Source organism: Salmo salar, chromosome 15, assembly GCF_965601325.2.
Source record: "Salmo salar chromosome 15, fSalSal1, whole genome shotgun sequence".
Classification (NCBI taxonomy): domain Eukaryota; kingdom Metazoa; phylum Chordata; class Actinopteri; order Salmoniformes; family Salmonidae; genus Salmo; species Salmo salar.
The window spans coordinates 58,048,332-58,067,721 of record NC_138305.1 but is presented as its reverse complement, the minus strand read 5'-3'; the positions used below and the strand labels follow the sequence as shown (position 1 = coordinate 58,067,721).

Genomic DNA, 19,390 nt, shown 5'->3' with positions numbered 1-19,390 from the left:
ATAGCCACCCTTTGCCTTGATGACAGCTTTGCACACTCTTGTCATTCTCTCAACCAGCTTCATGAGGTAGTCACCTGGAATGCATTTCAATTAACAGGTGTGCCTTTGTTAAAAGTTAATTTGTGGAATTTCTTTCCTTCTTAATGCGTTTGAGCCAATCAGTTGGGTTGTGACAAGGTAGGGGTGATATACAAAAGATTAGCCCCATTTGGTAAAGGACCAAGTCCATATTATGGCAAGAACACCTCAAATAAGCAAAGAGAAACGACAGTCCATCATTACTTTAAGACATGAAGGTCAGTCAATGCGGAAAATTTCAAGAACTTTCAAAGTTTCTTCAAGTGTAGTCGCGAAAACCATCAAGCGCTATGATGAAACTGGCTCTCATGAGGACCAACACAGTAAAGGAAGACCCAAAATTACCTCCCAGCCTCAGAAATTGCAGGCCAAATAAATGCTTCACAGAGTTCAAGTAACAGACACATCAACTGTTCGGAGGAGACTGCGTGAATCAGACCTTCAAGTTCGAATTGCTGCAAAGAATGGCACAACAACAACAAAAAAGGTCAGCCAAAGCAAAAAATGAATTTATATGAATGCTGCGAGTATGGAAATGATTTGCTCACTGGGTAATGAATATCCAACTACTCAGACCTTCATGGTTGAATTGCTGCAAAGAAACCACTACTACAGGACAACAATAAGAATAAGAGACTTGCTTGGGCCAAGAAACATGAGCAATGAACATTAGACCGGTGGAAATGTGTCTTTTGGTCTGATAAGTCCAAATTTGAGATTGTTGGTTCCAACCGCCGTGTCTTTGTGAGACACGGAGTAGGTGAACGGATGATCTCCACATGTGTGGTTCCCATCGTGAAGCATGGAGGAGGAGGTGTGATGGTGCTTTGCTGGTGACACTGTCAGTGATTTATTTAGAATTCAAGGCACACTTAATCAGCATGGCTACCACAGCAATTCACCATCCCATCTGGTTTGCACTTAGTGGGAACCATTTGTTTTTCAACAGGACAATGATCCAGCCCACCTCCAGGCTGTGTAAGTGCTATTTGACCAAGAAGGCAAGTGATGCATCAGATGACCTTGCCTCCACAATCAACCCAATTGAGATGGTTTGGGATGAGTTCATTTTACCTTTACTTAACTAGGCAAGTCAGTTAAGAACAAATTCTCATTTTCAATGACGGCCTAGGAACAGTGGGTTCAGGGACAGAATGACAGATTTGTACCTTGTCAGCTCAGGGATTTGAACTTGCAACCTTTCAGTTACTAGTCCAACGCTCTAACCACTAGGCTACGCTGCCACCCCAGTTGGACCGCAGAGTGAAGGAAAAGCAGCCAGCAAGTGCTCAGCATATATGGGAACTCCTTCAAGACTGTTGGAAAAGCATTCCAGGTGAATCTGGTTGAGAGAATGCCAAGAGTGTACAAAGCTGTAATCAAGGCAAAGGGTGGCTACTTTGAAGAATCTAAAATATATTTTCATTTGTTTAAAACTTTTTTGGTTACTTCATGATTCCATATATGTTATTTCATAGTTTTGATGTCATCACTTTATTCTACAATGTAGAAAATAAAGAAAAACCCTTAAATAAGTAGGTGTGTCCAAAATTTTGACTGGTACTGTACTTATTTCTCAACTAGTCCAATCTGTTAGTTGGACTTATTGCACTTGTTCCTGAAATGGTTTTTCCAGTTTAGATGGTTTAGGTAGGATTCCAAAAGGAGTTAAACCTCACTTTTCAGTCCCGCATAATGTGGCTTGATGCTGGTTTTGCTTTAGCTTTTGCTGGTCACCAGCGAAAACACAACGAAGGCTGGTCACAAACGAAAACACAATGAAGGCTGGTCACCAGCGAAAACACAACGAAGGCTGATCCGCCAGAATAACCAGCTAGACCATGCTGGTCAGACAAGCTAGACCATGCTGGTCGGCCAGCAGAACCAGTTAGACCATGCTGGTCGGACCAGCTTCAAATTTATGCTGGTCTATGCTGTTTTTTTTCAGCAGGGCTTCTCTTCCTCCCTTTCTCTCTCTCTTTCTCTTTTTCTTTCCAGAGGGTTACTCCTCCCCCAAAGGCGACCACAACCCCTCCCTCCTGGTCTCCCCCTCCCTCCCCCTCTCGGGCTGCCCCCTCCACACCACCCCCTCCTCCACCCAGGCCAAGCCCCATCTCCTCACCCACCTGTCTGACCGCAGAGTGCCCCATGCTAGACTGAAGCTGGCCAGGGAGTGCCCTGAGAGCACCAAGCCACCTAACGGTTATCTGTCCATGGGGAGAACCAGGCTGTCGCAGAAACAGCCAGCCCCGACACCCTGCCTATCCCCCGCCAAGCAGAAGATGGTCAGCCACCGACGGGCCACCAATGGGTGGCTGCCTGTAGGATTGCCCACGGAGAAAGAAGTGTTCATTGCGGTGGGTTGGATCAAGAGTTTGTGTGTCTTTGTGTTGAGATACTGAGAATTTTCTTCCCTCATACTACCATGGCAACCTGACCATTCCATAGCTTTCAATTGGCTTATTGTTGTTAACCCTATCAGTCCAAGAGACCCCAGCAAAAATCAGCATTTCATTTATCTAACTTTCATTTGTCTGCATGTCCAGCCCTTATATTTAGCCTCACAATGAAGTGTTTTGCCATTTTATTTTCAAGACAACCAGGGCTATAAGTAGAACACAAAACAATTTGACAGCTGTATTCATGAGTTTTATTGACATATGTCACAACAACAACAGAAAAGGCAAAAAGCAAAAAATGAATTTATATGAATGCGGTGAGTACATAAATGATTTGCTCACTGGGTAATGAATATCCTACTACTCAGTGACAGCTGTGTGGAGTTTGGCGTTTGTGACAGCAGCTATGTGAGCTTAGTACAGTATTATAGACACCATGTCCTGGGATTTCCTATCTTCTATGTTGAAAAACCCCTTACCTTCTAACGACTAATGTGTAGCTTGTGAGCAAAACGTTACGTATGCGTGTTCGTGAGAGTCTCAGCTTTTCATAGATACAGTGTATTCGGGAAATATTCAGACGCCTTCTCTTTTTCCACATTTTGTTACGTTACAGCCTTATTCTAAAATGGATTAAATAAAAAAAGAATCCTAATCAATCTACACACAATAGCCCATAATGTATTAAACATTGATTCAATTGATTGGACATGATTTGGAAAGGCACACACCTGTCTATATAAGGTCCCACAGTTGACAGTGCATGTCAGAGCAAAAACCAAGTCATGAGGTCGAAGGAATTGTCCGTAGAGCTCCGAGACAGGATTGTGTCGAGGCACAGATCTGGGAAGGGTACCAAAAAATGTCTACAGCATTGAAGGTCCCCAAGAACACAGTGGCCTCCATCATTCTTAAATGGAAGAAGTTTGGAACCACCAAGACTCTTCCTAGAGCTGGCCGCCCGGCCCAACTGAGCAATCGGGGGAGAAGGGCCTTGGTCAGGGATGTGAAACCGATAGTAACTGTGACAGCGCTCTAGAGTTCCTTTGTGGAGATGGGAGAACCTTCCAGAAGGACAACCATCTCCGCAGCACTCCACCAACCAGGCCTTTATTGTAGAGTGGCCAGATGGAAGCCACTCCTCAGTAAAAGGCACATGACAGCCCACTCGGAGTTTGCCAAGAGGCACCTAAAGGACTCTCAGACCATGAGAAACAAGATTCTGTGGTCTGATGAAACCAATATTGAACTTTTTGGCCTGAATGCCAAGCGTCGTGTCCGGAAGAAACCTGGCACCATTCCTATGGTGAAGCATGGTGATGGCAGCATCATGCTGTGGGGATGATTTACAGCGGCAGGGACTGGGAGACTAGTCAGGATCGAGGGAAGAATGGAGAAAAGTACAGAGAGATCCTTGATGAAAACCTGCTCCAGAATGCTCAGCACCTCAGACTGGGGCGAAGGTTCACTTTCCAACAGGACAACAACCCTAAGCACACAGCCAAGACAATGCAGGAGTGGCTTCGTCTCTGACTGTCCTTTAGTGGCCCAGCCAGAGCCCGGACTTGAACCCGATCTAACATCTCTGGAGAGACCTGAAAATAGCTGTGCAGCGACGCTCCCATCCAACCTGACAGCGCTTGAGAGGATCTGCTGAGAAGAATGGGAGAAACTCCACAAATACAGGTGTGCCAAGCTTGTAGCATCATACCCAAGAAGACTCGAGGCTGTAATCGCTGCCAAAGGTCCATATGACGTTGAGAAATAGTGCATTGTGGGTAGTTTAGAAGATATCCAGAAATAAGTTGATAAATAAGTAATAACCCAAAAACATAACAATGTTTGTAGTTTTAGGTAACCAGATCGTGACTACAACTAAGTTACTAAGTCTTTGACCACACTAAGTTGTTACTTCCTAGCTAATTTTGCCCCAACATCGGACACCCCCCAACTCCAGACACTCGCTAGCGGTTAGAGGATTACATCACCTCGAGCTCAACATTTAAATGGACTCGAAAATAACAGTACATTTTGCGATTAAAGACACCCTTCTTACTAGCTGACCATCGATTTTCATTGCAATTTCTTTTTTTGAGCAGTGTATATATACTGCTCAAAAAAATAAAGGGAACACTTAAACAACACATCCTAGATCTGAATGAAAGAAATAATCTTATTAAATACTTTTTTCTTTACATAGTTGAATGTGCTGACAACAAAATCACACAAAAATAATCAATGGAAATCCAATTTATCAACCCATGGAGGTCTGGATTTGGAGTCACACTCAAAATTAAAGTGGAAAACCACACTACAGGCTGATCCAACTTTGATGTAATGTCCTTAAAACAAGTCAAAATGAAGCTCAGTAGTGTGTGTGGCCTCCACGTGCCTGTATGACCTCCCTACAACGCCTGGGCATGCTCCAGATGAGGTGGCAGATGGTCTCCTGAGGGATCTCCTCCCAGACCTGGACTAAAGCATCCGCCAACTCCTGGACAGTCTGTGGGGCAACGTGTCGTTGGTGGATGGAGCGAGACATGATGTCCCAGATGTGCTCAATTGGATTCAGGTCTGGGGAACGGGCAGGCCAGTCCATAGCATCAATGCCTTCCTCTTGCAGGAACTGCTGACACACTCCAGCCACATGAGGTCTAGCATTGTCTTGCATTAGGAGGAACCCAGGGCCAACCGCACCAGCATATGGTCTCACAAGGGGTCTGAGGATCTCATCTCGGTACCTAATGGCAGTCAGGCTACCTCTTGCGAGCACATGGAGGGCTTTCCGGAACCCAAAGAAATGCCACCCCACACCATGACTGACCCACCGCCAAACCGGTCATGCTGGAGGATCTTGCAGGCAGCAGAACGTTCTCCACGGCGTCTCCAGACTCTGTCACGTCTGTCACATGCTCAGTGTGAACCTGCTTTCATCTGTGAAGAGCACAGGGCGCCAGTGGCGAATTTGCCAATCTTGGTGTTCTCTGGCAAATGCCAAACGTCCTGCACGGTGTTGGGTAAGCACAACCCCCATCTGTGGACGTCGGGCCCTCATACCACCCTCATGGAGTCTGTTTCTGACCGTTTGAGCAGACACATGCACATTTGTGGCCTGCTGGAGGTCATTTTGCAGGGCTCTGGCAGTGCTTCTCCTGCTCCTCCTTGCACAAAGGCGGAGGTAGCGGTCCTGCTGCTGGGTTGTTGCCCTCCTACGGCCTCCTCCACGTCTCCTGATGTACTGGCCTGTCTCCTGGTAGCGCCTCCATGCTCTGGACACTACGCTGACAGATACAGCAAACCTTCTTGCCACAGCTCGCATTGATGTGCCATCCTGGATAAGCTGCACTACCTGAGCCACTTGTGTGGGTTGTAGACTCCGTCTCATGCTACCACTAGAGTGAAAGCACCGCCAGCATTCAAAAGTGACCAAAACATCAGCCAGGAAGCATAGGAACTGAGAAGTGGTCTGTGGTCCCCACCTGCAGAACCACTCCTTTATTTGGGGTGTCTTGCTAATTGCCTATAATTTCCACCTGTTGTCTATTCCATTTGCACAACAGCATGTGAAATTTATTGTCAATCAGTGTTGCTTCCTAAGTGGACAGTTTGATTTCACAGAAGTGTGATTGACTTGGAGTTACATTGTGTTGTTTAAGTGTTCCCTTTATTTTTTTGAGCAGTGTATATATATATATATATATATATATATATAATATATATTATATTAATATATATATTTAATATCCAACTTTTTACCTCTGAAATATAGCTAACGAATTTCAGGCAAGTGATTTTTTTGGGGCCACGGAAGGCTAAACAACTAGTCAACTATCTAGTAAACACTTCGGATACGAGATTAGTGTCTCTTTTTTGAACAAAATTAAATGGATAGATCTTGTAATTCAACAAAATCGTAAGGTGGCCAATAACTGGGGACTGTATTCCGATAGTACGGGACATATCTTTTTGCTAAACCGCTTATCAAAAAGCTGATAGTAGTAGTATTTCCACTGAAATGTCAAACATGCTAATTGCTAACCCGTTAGGTAACATTTTTAGGAAGCCAATAATCACAAAACATTGATGGCTTGATCACAAGATAACACTGTTGAAGGTAATATATTTCTTAAATGCTGTTGAGTATGCCGATAATGCGGGGTGCTACGTTACCCTTTAATGAGAATGTGTTCCAAGTCCACTTCTCTGATAGAAAACTGCTGATGTAGCCAGTGACTGGAGAATAAAGATAAGTGTGTCGTGTTTTGACGGTGTGTTTGTGGTACGTGTGTGTGTGTCTCAGGGGGAGGATGAGACAGCTTTGCGGCAGTGTTATGAAGGAGTACAGAGAGACAGCGAAGTGGTACGTGTCAGAGACACAGTGCTACTGCGCTCCGGTCCCCGGAAGAAGTCCCTGCCTTACGTCGCCAAGATATCGGCGCTCTGGGAGGACCCCAAATCTGGTGAGAGAGAAATAGCAGGATGTCCTAACCTGTTGTTGGGGTATAATAGTTGGCTGTGTGTGTGTCCCAGCTAGGGTTGCACATTTTGGGGAATATTCAGAGGTGGAAACTTTCCGTGGTAATTAACGGGAATACATGGGAATTAACGTACATATATGGGAATTAACGGAAATATATGCAAAAAGAATATTAATACCATTTAAATGTAGATGTTTTTTGCATTGGATATATTTACCATATCATATGGAGACAGAAACATAAACCTTTTACATCATCATAAGTAGACATAATTGCAAATGATTAAATCCTTCCAATTTAGTTACAAATTGAACTTTAATTAAATGAGTTGACTCTTCACATGGGATGATTTCACTGAACAACAAAAGAAAGGGAATATTGAATGATCTCCAATGATCCATCGCATCTCCCAAAAACGTTTTCAACATACATCTGTAAAATGATAGTCTAGAAACTAAAGCTTTGGTTGTCTTCCTCTCAGGCTTCCATGTCTTCTCCCTGGACCTCCTCAATGTCCACCTCTTGAACATCAGACTGAGACCTCATCTTCACTGTCACTTTCCAACCTTGTTGAGGATGGCTTGTTGTCAGGCCCAAAAAGCCTCAAATTTGCCCAGCTGGCAATTTTTCAACCCTTGTATTGGTCAGCCTGTTGCGTGCATTGGTGTGTGTGTGTTCCCAAACAAGGACCAGTTGCACTCTGAGGCAGCTGATGTTGGTGGGATTTGGAGGATGATGGAGGCAACAAAGTCCCTTCCACCAGGTGGCTGATGAGATATGTTGGCACGACTGCCATATTACATCTCCATCCCAAATCGCTTGCTTGGAAGTGTACTTCGCTAGACTGCCAAGAACCTTTCCCTCATCCAAGCCAAGGTGGCGAGACACGGTAGTGATGACACCATAGGCCTTGTTGATCTCTGCTCCAGACAGGATGCTCTTTCCAGCATACTTGGGGGCAAACATGTATGGGCTTCAGGCAGAAGTCTTCACGCTTTTTGATGTATTTCAGAAATGCAGTTTCCTCTGCTTGGAGCAACAGTGAAGTGGGCAGAGCAGTACGGATTTCTTCTCTTACATCTATCTGCAAGCAGAGTCTGAACATCAGACAGGATGGCATGGTCTCCTTCAATCTGTGCTATGGCTACTGCTATAGGTTTCAGCCTGTTTACCACTCTCTCCCAAAATACATCATCCAGGAGGATCCTCTTGATGGGGCTGTCCATATCAGCAGACTGTGATATGGCCATTTCTTGGAGAGACTCCTTCCCCTCCAGGAGACTGTCAAACATGATGACAACACCACCCCAATGGGTGTTGCTGGGCAGCTTCAATGTGGTTCTCTTATTCTTCTCACTTTGCTTGGTGAGGTAGATTGCTGCTATAACTTGATAATCCTTCACATATCTAACCATTTCCTTGGCTCTCTTGTAGAGTGTATCCATTGTTTTCAATGCCATGATGTCCTTGAGGAGCAGATTTAATGCATGAGCAGCATAGCCAATGGGTGTGATGTGAGGGTAGGACTCCTCCACTTTAGACCAAGCAGCCTTCATGTTCGCAGCATTGTCTGTCACCAGTGCAAATACTTTCTGTGGTCCAAGGTCATTGATGACTGCCTTCAGCTCATCTACAATGTAGAGACCGGTGTGTCTGTTGTCTCTTGTGTCTGTGCTCTTGTAGAATACTGGTTGAGGGGTGGAGATGATGTAGTTCATTATTCCTTGCCCATGAACATTCGACCACCCATCAGAGATGATTGCAATACAGTCTGCTTTCTCTATGATTTGCTTGACCTTCACTTGAAATCTGTTGAACTCTGCATCCAGCAAATGAGTAGATAAAGCATGTCTGGTTGGAGGGGTGCATGCTGGGCGAAGAACATTCAGAAATCTCTTCCAATACACATTGCCTGTGAGCATCAGAGGTAAACCAGTTGCATACACAGCTCGAGCAAGACATTCATCAGCATTTCTCAATTGGCCAGATGATTCTGCATCTTTGTTGCATTCTTCACATATGATTTGGCACAGTATTTGCAAATGTACACAGCTTTTCCTTCTATATTAGCTGCAGTGAAATGTGTCCACACGTCAGATAGTGCCCGTCGCATTTTCCTGTTAAGATTAGAAAAAAATGAGTTAAAAAAATATACAATTCCATGTACAGATAAATAGCTAAGCAGTTAGATTAAACAACTCCTTTGTAAGATAAATGTTTTAAAATGGAAACGGGTGAATTAACACTCCTCACTCAGTTAGTAGGCTCACATGGTAGCAAAAACTAACTAGCAGAAATTGTTAACAAGTTAGAAATGATTTAAACACACTTTGCTGTAGGCTACTATTTACTAGTTAACAAAAAACCATGTATGTCACATAAAATATATTCACCCCACCCAGTATTGTAATCAAAACTTACCAGAAAGCATGTAGTCCTTGGCTCAGACAGTATAGTAGTGTGGGTTAAATAGCATCTCATTAGTGTGCAAGATCTTGAGAATCAGCTGTACATGTGATGGAAGAGTTCACTGCACATGTGATGGAAGAATGCACTATGTATGCAGAGGGTTGCAATTCCATTGAATTGGGGATAGTTTAACCAAAATATACCACAAGACCTAGAATTGCCTTATGTGTATCCCACAAAAAAGGTTCACTGTTATAAGCAAACTTTTCCTGATGAATTTAAGCAAAATTCTCAGGCGTGACTTTCCATGGAAAAATTCCTGGAAAATTCCCGGAAAGTTTCCAACCCTTTTCAACCCTAGTCCCAGCTAGCACAACATTCTGAGAACCATATGTTGTTTCTTAGAGCTTGGTGAGCGCGTGGTTGTCCTATGGTTATTTTACATATTACCTTCCTGCAACTTTCTGGGAATGGTGCAGGATAGTTGCTTGGCTTTGGAACATTCTCAGCACATTTAAGGAACTTAGCCCCCCCCCCAAAAAGTATGTATTGGTATTTCATTACTTTAACAGAACGTTTCCTAAAAGTACAAACATGGTTACATTTCATTTCAATTTTGGTAATGTTCTACGAACGTTCTCCAACTGGTTTGGCATTGGGAATGTTCTCAAATAGTTAAGTTAAAACGTTAAGAAACAATGTTCTTTTGTGGGAATTTCAGTACTTCAGCATAACGTTTCCTACAGGTTTCCTCATGGTTGTATTTAAGGTCATGTTCTCAAATTGTTCCAAGAAAATTAAGAAAACTGTCCATTAAAAACAACAAGAAAATTTTAGTAACGTTGTGAGTATGTTCTAAGAATGTAATTTAAAAACATACATTCCGTTCTCAGTATCAACAAAACTCTCTATCCTCTATCTTGTTAAGTGTGTTCAGGTGTGTTGGTCGTGCCCACTAATTTACCACACCTGATCTTAATGAGTGCTTGTTTCCTTTGACGTTGGGTCTGTTTGAATAGACTATAATGAACAGCTTTTTAGGAGTTCAAAAAACATGGCATGTTAGTTCCATCCTGGTGGCGCAGTGGACTAATTCTATGGATAGAGAACAGAAGATTGTAGGTTCAAATCTCACTGATGCATTGACACAATAAAACATGTGTTTGCATGATGAATGCCTAAGGAAATTATTTTCCATGTGTCCTATCTGCTTGGCATTCGAAATGTTTACCCAAAATAAGCAATCAGTGTTATTGAAAGTCTTATTGAAACATTCAGTGAAAGTTTTAACGAAGTCGTTCAAAAACCTCCAAATAACCTATAATAAAACCTCCCAGGAAAACTTTCAAGGAACCAGAGTAAAAGTTTCTGGGAACCTCAAGGCAACCTAAAAATAAATATTCCCAGAACAGGCGAAGTGTTCTATTCTGTTCTTAGAATGTTCAAAAAAACGTTCCGTTTTACCAGTCAGGAAATGTATGAATTTGTTCCCACAAACAATGGGAAACCAAAAACATACGTTCCCACAACTTCCAAGGAACCAAATGTGCTAGCTGGGGTGTGTGTGTGTGTGTGTGGTTGTTGTAGGCTGTGAATGGTTGTTTGTGTCTGCTGGCTGTGGTGTTATTCGAGGACCATTGTTTGTCTGAAATGCTGCTTATGTCTGGCTGGTGAGAGACTGGTTGTATTTTTTGTGTGTGTGCGGTTGGTTGGCAAAGCTGTACCTTTGTTCTTCTGTGGTTGTGTGTGTGTGTGTGTGTGTGTGTGTGTGTGTGTGTGTGTGTGAGTGTGTGTGTGTGTGTGTGTGTGTGTGTGTGTGTGTGTGTGTGTGTGTGTGTGTGTGTGTGTGTGTGTGTGTGTGTGTGTGTGTGTGTGTGTTTGCCCGCCTGTGTGTGTTGACCGTGTGTGTGTGTCTCCCCTCCTCAGGAGAGCTGATGATGAGCCTGTTCTGGTACTATCGACCTGAACACACACAGGGAGGCCAAGACTCCAGTATGCACTGTGAGGTGAGGACAACTCTCTGACTCCACAATAGGACAACTCAACTATGGCTCAATCTCAGTAGTTTAAATCGGCCTCTCCTCATCTCTTTTCCTTCATCGCAGTAGCCTGAAGTGGCTTCCTCTCTTCAATCTCCTTACCTTTGATTGTGTGGCGATTGATAATTGTATGTCTGTTTCTCACCATTCAGAAAGAGATTTTTGCCTCTCGGCATCAAGACGAGAACAGTGTGGCCTGCATCGAAGACAGATGCTATGTTCTCCCACTAGCACAATACTGTAGGTAAGAAACCACACACACACACACACACACACACACACACACACACACACACACACACACACACACACACACACACACACACACACACACACACTGAGAAAGACCATGTATCCATAATTAACACTGTAGGTGAAATTAGGCATTCTTTAGTGAGTAATATTACACATCACTGACACTAGAAGTGCTCTAAGGGAGAGACATAAAGTAGAGGTATAAAGTAAAGAAAGAAAGAGAAGAAAATGTGCATTCAAAACTCACTTTAATTTTCCATATATAGATTTTGTGCCTTGGTGAAGCGGCGTGAAGAGGGGGCGCCCCCTGGCACTGCCAGAGTGGTCCCCTGCCCCTCGGACTTCAACCCCCCCGACCACCGGCAGGTTCCTGCCAACATCAACCCTGAACTAGTGTACCTCTGCCGCCACGTCTACGACTTCCGCTACGGACGCATCCTCAAGAACCTGCAGTAGGGGGCAGCAGAGGACACGCAAACACACCCACACACACCCCTAGTGGAGCAAACACACTCCTACACATGGGGCTGAAGGATGAGAGGGGGAACCCCTGAAGTGTTTTGGGGGGACCCCTGATTGACCCTTGACCCCTGATAGGCACTCGGGTCAGCTGGAGGGAGGCTGAAGGATCAAGTATCGGAAGGGGACCACTGATATCTGAGTGGGTACCTTAGCCCCCTTTACAACTGTAGCTAGGGAGCTGAAGTTTTGGCTCCCTCAACTGGAACTATACCGGCTTGGAGAAGGGAGAGGTGGATTCTTTCACAGAGATCTGTTCCTCCACATCACTTAAATAGTTAATGGTCCTGGTTACCATGTGCATCAACAGCCGTGTTGGTGACCTAACAAGAAGAGGAGCTGTGCTACCAGAGTGATACTGGGCTTATCATGTCATTGTTTTGATGTTAGAGCCTGACGTAATGACAATGTTCTTCTTCTTCATTTGTGTTTTTCTCTGAGGCAGCTGTGATCGAGAGGGCACACACACTGAGATTTTATATCCCTGCCGTGTGTCAGAGAGTGACGTAGTGGGTGTGTGTGTGTTCAGTCTGGGCTGCAGTGAAACCACAGGTGCAGGTTCACAAAGGATCGCAGTGTTTCCCCTATATTTCCCCTATGGTAAATCGTGGCCGCCAAAAAAGTATATAAAGTACCAGTCAAAAGTTTGGACACACCTACTCATTCAATGGTTTTTCTTTATTTGTACTATTTTCTACATTGTAGAATAATACTGAAGGCATCAAAACTATGAAATAACACATGGAATCATGTAGTAACCAAAAAAGTGTAAAACAAATCAAAATATATTTTCGATTTTAGATTCTTCAAAGTAGCCACCCTTTGCCTTGATGACAGCTTTGCACACTCTTGTCATTCTCTCAACCAGCTTCAGGAGGTAGTCACCTGGAATGCATTTCAATTAACAGGTGTGCCTTGTTAAAAGTTAATTTGTGGAATTTCTTTCCTTCTTAATGCGTTTGAGCCAATCAGTTGGGTTGTGACAAGGTAGGGGTGATATACAAAAGATTAGCCCCATTTGGTAAAGGACCAAGTCCATATTATGGCAAGAACAGCTCAAATAAGCAAAGAGAAATGACAGTCTGTCATTACTTTAAGACATGAAGGTCAGTCAATACGGAAAATTTCAAGAACTTTGAAAGTTTCTTCAAGTGTAGTCGCAAAAACCATCAAGCGCTATGATGAAACTGGCTCTCATGAGGACCGCTACAGGAAAGGAAGACCCAGAGTTACCTCTGCTGCAGAGGATACGGTCATTAGTTACCAGCCTCAAAAATTGCAGCCCAAATAAATGCTTCACAGAGTTCAAGTAACAGACACATCTCAACATCAACTGTTCAGAGGAGACTGCGTGAATCAGGCCTTCATGGTCGAAATGCCACTACTCAAGGATGCAGAGTAGGTGAACAGATTATCTCCTCATGTGTGGTTCCCTCCTCCCAAGCATGGAGGAGGTGTGATTAAAAATGATTTAATCAATTTTAGAATAATGCTGTAAAGTAACAAAATGTGGAAAAAGGGAAGGGGCCTGAGTACTTTCCGAATGCACTGTATTAGGGATGCACCGTTATGACATTTTCCCCCAATTCCGATATCCAATATTTTCCTTGCCAAAAAAACGATACCGATATTTAACATTTTAGCGGCCTTTTAAGTATTCTGGTACAGTTAAATAGTTGAAACACACACACACACACACACACCATTTTTTTGTTGGCATTTACGTACAGTGCCTTGCAAAAGTATTCACCCCCTTGGCGTTTTTCCTATTTTGTTGCATTACAACCTGTAATTTAAATTGATTTTTATTTGGATTTCATGTAATGGACATACATAAAATAGTCCAAATTGGTGAAATGATATTTAAAAAAGAACTTAAAAAGAATTTAAAACGGAAAAGTGGTGTGTGCATATGTATTCACCCCCTTTGATATGAAGCCCCTAAATAAGATCTGGTGCAACCAATTACCTTCAGAAGTCACATAATTAGTTAGATTGCACACAGGTGAACTTTATTTAAGTGTCACATGATCTGTCACATGATCTCAGTATATATACACCTGTTCTGAAAGGCCCCAGAGTCTACAACACCACTAAGCAAGCGGCACCATGAAGACCAAGGAGCTCTCCAAACAGGTCAGGGACAAAGTTGTGGAGACGTACAGACCAGGTTTGGGTTATAAAAAAAAAATGAAACTTTGAACATCCCACGGAGCACCATTAAATCCCTTATTAAAAAATGGAAAGAATATGGCACCACAACAAACCTGCCAAGAGAGGGCCGCCCACCAAAACTCACAGACCAGGCAAGAAGGGCATTAATCAGAGAGGCGACAAAGAGACCAAAGATAACCCTGAAGGAGCTGCAAAGCTCCACAGCGGAGATTGGAGTATCTGTCCATAGGACCACTTTAAGCCGTACTCTCTACAGAGCTGGGCTTTACGGAAGACTGGCCAGAAAAAAGCCATTGCTTAAAGAAAAAAATAAGCAAGCACATTTGGTGTTCGCCAAAAGGCGTGTGGGAGACTCCCCAAACATATGGAAGAAGGTACTCTGGTGAGATGAGATTAAAATGAAGCTTTTTGGCCATAAAGGAAAATGTCTGGCGCAAACCCAACACCTCTCATCACCCCGAGAACACCACCAACCCCACAGTGAAGCATGGTGGTAGCAGCATCATGCTGTGGGGATGTTTTTAATAATCGGCAGGGACTGGGAAACTGGTCAGAATTGAAGGAATGATGGATGGCGCTAAATACAGGGAAATTCTTGAGGGAAAGCTGATTCAGTCTTCCAGAGATTTGAGACTGGGACAGAGGTTCACCTTCCAGCAGGACAATGACCTTAAGCATACTGCTAAACCAACACTTGAGTGGTTTAAGGGAAAACATTTAAATGTCTTGGAATGGCCTAGTCAAAGCCCAGACCTCAATCCAATTGAGAATCTGTGGTATGACTTAAAGATTGCTGTACACCAGCAGGAACCCATCCAACTTGAAGGAGCTGGAGCAGTTTTGCCTTGAAGAATGTGCAAAAATCCCAGTGGCTAGATGTGCCAAGCTTCTAGAGACATACCCTAAGAGACTTGCAGCTGTAATTTCTGCAAAATGTGTCTCTACAAAGTATTGACTTTGGGGGGGGGGGTGAATAGTTATGAATAGTTTTGTCTTATTTCTTGTTTGTTTCACAATAAAAAGAATATTTTGCATCTTCAAAGTGGTAGGCATGTTGTGTAAATGAAATGATACAACCCCCCAAAAAATAAATTTTAATTCCAGGTTGTAAGAAAACAAAATAGGAAAAATGCCAAGGGGGTGAATACTTTTGCAAGGCACTGTATGTCCCCATTACCAGGAAAACCTATTTCTTTCACTTACTTGCTATGCTGTTTCGTTGTTCATTTGTTCAGTCTCGACCAGGATTTCATCATACATGTCAAGCAGTGAAGTTTTAGCTCTGTCCGTGGCCTCTCTTCCTCGGTGCGCATTGTCACTGTGTCCGTTTCCATCTTGTCAAGCTGTGTCTGTAACATTTCATGTAAACCGTTTCTTGTCTGCATCGAAGTAGTGGTTCTTGTAACTAGCATCGAGCATGGTGGCAACACAGTAAAGAGGCTCAGAGAGAATGCCACCGAATCGCTTATTCACTGCCTCTTGTAGAGTACTTTTACAAGTTTTAACCCCACGGTCTGTGTCGGCAGTTTTGTTGAGCAGGTGTTTCAATGCCATGACCGAGGGTATCACGTCTGCTGCAGATGCAGTTGAAGAGTTTATTTCTCCAGTCAGTTGTTCGAATGGAGCTAGGAGTGTGTTCATGTTTCCGAGTTTCAAACATGTTCTCAAATGCCATTGAAAGAGCAGCAGTATGAGAACCAGCACATTCTTGAGCATGCAATACGGCTTTCCTCAGTATGAAATCCTCGTCGACCCACTGTGCTGTCAGACTCAGCATGCTCATGGGGCTGACATCACTGGTCCAAATTTCAGTCGTGAAGCTAATAGCAGTGACACCCATAGCAAGTAGCTCAGGGATGTGCGTTTCAAAAATACTGTGTAACTCCGGTAGGGCAACATCTGAAAAATAGCGCATTCTTGGTAGTGTGTACTGGGGCTCGAGGTGCTGGATCAGTTGGCGAAAGCCAACATCATCCACGACAGTGACCGGTTGATTGTCAAGGGCAATGAATTCCATTATCTTGGCGTTAATGGATTTCGCCTTGGTGTTGTCTCACTGAAAATGTCTTACTCTTTCAAATGACTGCTCGACTTGAACTTGTTTAGTTGTTGGAAGTGTGTGCTTAGTATTTTTCTGCTTTTGTTCTGTGTAGAGCTGTATTTTTCGTGGCGTCATTATGTCATCTACCTATGTTATATAGGTATGCACGTCAGCTTTGACATCGGTTTTGCACTTCAGCGTTAAACTAGACATCGGGCCAGTGCTGGCATTTTTAGCTAATATCGTCCGATTCTGATATGCTTACCGATATATCGTGCATCCCTACACTGTGCATGTATATATATATATATATATATATATAACTACCGTTCAAAAGTTTGGAGTCACTTAGAAATGTCCTTTTTTGTCCATTAAAATAACATCAAATTGATCAGAAATACAGTGTAGACATTGTTCATGTTGTAAATGACTATTGTAGCTGGAAACAGCTGATTTTTTAATGGAATATCTACATAGGCGTACAGAGGCCCATTATCAGCAACCATCACTCCTATGTTCCAATGGCACGTTGTGTTAGCTAATCCAAGTTTATCATTTTAAAAGGCTAATTGATCAATAGAAAACCCTTTTGCAATTATGTTAGCACAGCTGAAAACTTAATAGAATAGAAAGAGGATTGGGAGGCCCCGGTGCACAACTTAGCAAGAGGACAAGTACATTAGGGTGTCTAGTTTGAGAAATAGACGCCTCACAAGTCCTCAACTGGCAGCTTCATTAAATAGTACCCGCAAAACACCAGTCTCAACATCAACCGTGAAGAGGCGACTCCGGGATGATGGCCTTCTAGGCAGAGTTGCAAAGAAAAAGCCATATCTCAGACTGGCCAATAAAAAGAAAAGATTAAGATGGGCAAAAGAACACTAGACAGAGGAACTCTGCCTAGAAGCCAGCATCCCGAAGTTTTCAGCTATGTGAGAACTCCTTCAAGACTGTTGAAAAACATTCCAGGTGAAGCTGGTTGAGAGAATGCCAAGAGTGTGCAAAGCTGTCATCAAGGCATACAGTGCATTCGGAAAGTATTCATGCCCCTTCCCTTTTGCCACATTTTGTTCAGTTACAGCCTTATTCTAAAATGTATTAAATAAATACAAATCCTCATCAATCTACACACAATACCCCATAATGACAAAGTGAAAACAGGTTTTTAGACATTTTTGCTAATTTAAAACCAACAAAAAAAGAAACACCTGATTTACATAAGCTCAGGTGAATCATTTTTCCATTGATCATCCTTGAGATGTTTCTACAATTTGGAGTCCACCTGTGGTAAATTCAATTGATGGGACATGATTTCAAAAGGCACACACCTGTCTATTTTAGGTCCCACAGTTGACATTGCATGTCAGAGCAAAAACCAAGCCATGAGGTCGAAGGACTTGTTCGTAGAGCTCCGAGACAGGATTGTATCGAGGCACAGAGGGTACCAAAACATTTCTGCATTTCTTCCTAGAGCTGGTCTTGTGTGTCCAAATTTTTGACTGGTACTGTAAATATAAAAATTGGGATGGTAAAAAGTTTTCTGTGTAAACCTAAATGACTAAAACTACATATAAAGTATGTAGAATAGATAATGGAGCTATATATATACATTTTTTTAAACTAACAACCACCAGAATAAAATATAGACAGTCAGGGAAAATCAAGAATTCAAAAAATGTCATGGCGCCCCATTGATTTTGTTATAATGTTTAAGTCACTCAGATAGCATAAGACAGGGGTCAGCTACAGGCTCTGCATATTTTTACGTTTTTGATTTTTTTAAAAAGACTTCAAAATCACCAGGAATAGAGCAAAATAATACTTTAATTTAGGAAATATTTTCCCAAGTATCCCCACAAATAAAAAGAGACATGTGATCATGTCTCAATGTAATCAAGGCCAATTTGCAGTGTACAAATTATTATAAATATATTCCGGATCCCCAACGATCCGCTTGAACAAAAATGTCCCGTTGCAAAATCTAGTTGCCTACCCCTGGTTTAAGAACACAGGAAACACTACTTTACTAGCTTTAAAACAGTAACATTTTCTCTCGGCCTCATGCCAAAATCTGTAGAATTGCAGGAAATGTGTTTCCACACCATTGGACACGCATACTACCAAGCCAACCCCCCCGCCCCCCACGTTAACTTTGCCACCGCTGCTGGAAAAAATCCTAAGGGAAACACTGAACACTCTCTCTTGCTTTGTGACAACAGAACACAACACACTAACCTTCAGCTCTAGCTGAGTCTCAAATCATACCCTATTTCCCATGTAGTGCACTACTTAGTAGGGAACTGTATAGGCCTTTGGTCAAAGACAGTGCACTATATGGAGAATAGGGTCATTTGAGATCCCCCCTACCCCCTTTTTCTGTTCCTAAATGAGGATTGCCGTTGTGCTTTTGTCGAACGGTCCAATTGTGAGCCCCCTTAGTAGAGAGACTAACACCTCTCTGGCTCTGCATTGGCCTATCAAAAGGAGGATTGTTGATGATGTAAGTGCCCACCTCTCTGGAGTGTTCAAAAGGGTGGAATTCTAAGGTATTGCAGACACCATTGCTTATTATACATGTCTATCTTAACTTTTTGTAATATTGTTGTTCCCCATAACTTGCCTTGTGACTTGAAGGTAGGGCTTAAGGCAGCTAGTCTCACCCCATAGAAATTGGATGAGTAGAATGGACAAAGTCAAAATCCACATCGATTTCACCTGGCCCACCCAATATGTGCGACAAAACACAATTTGCCGTTGTTGTTTGTGTAGAACACTGAAAATTCTCATGGATTCCAAGTGATAAGCATCAATTCATTCAACATTCTAACATGGGACATCCAATATGGCCGCTAATCCATATGTAGTGGAACGTTTCCCTTCTACTCATTCTAATTCGATTCCCCGTCCTTTTCCACCCTTCGAAGCTCCGCCCTCTCCAAGATAAACCAAAGGATGTCACAAAGCAGAGCACCACCCACCACTCCTTTCCTCCTCCTC

The 19,390-nt window shown here is 43.0% G+C and overlaps 1 protein-coding gene across 2 annotated transcripts in view; it reads left to right on the top strand.

Moving 5' to 3' along the window:
* The window catches only part of LOC106571566 (bromo adjacent homology domain-containing 1 protein), a 79,306-nt gene extending 60,768 nt beyond the window's left edge, over nt 1-18,538 (top strand). For both annotated transcript variants that reach the window (XM_014144760.3, XM_014144759.3), the window contains exons 3-7: nt 2,077-2,435; nt 6,778-6,937; nt 11,291-11,370; nt 11,556-11,647; nt 11,925-18,538. In XM_014144760.3, coding sequence (XP_014000235.1) covers nt 2,077-2,435; nt 6,778-6,937; nt 11,291-11,370; nt 11,556-11,647; nt 11,925-12,114 — 881 coding nt within the window. In that variant the 3' untranslated portion in view covers nt 12,115-18,538. The remainder of the gene's footprint in view (nt 1-2,076; nt 2,436-6,777; nt 6,938-11,290; nt 11,371-11,555; nt 11,648-11,924) is intronic.
* Nucleotides 18,539-19,390: the final 852 nt, after the last annotated feature.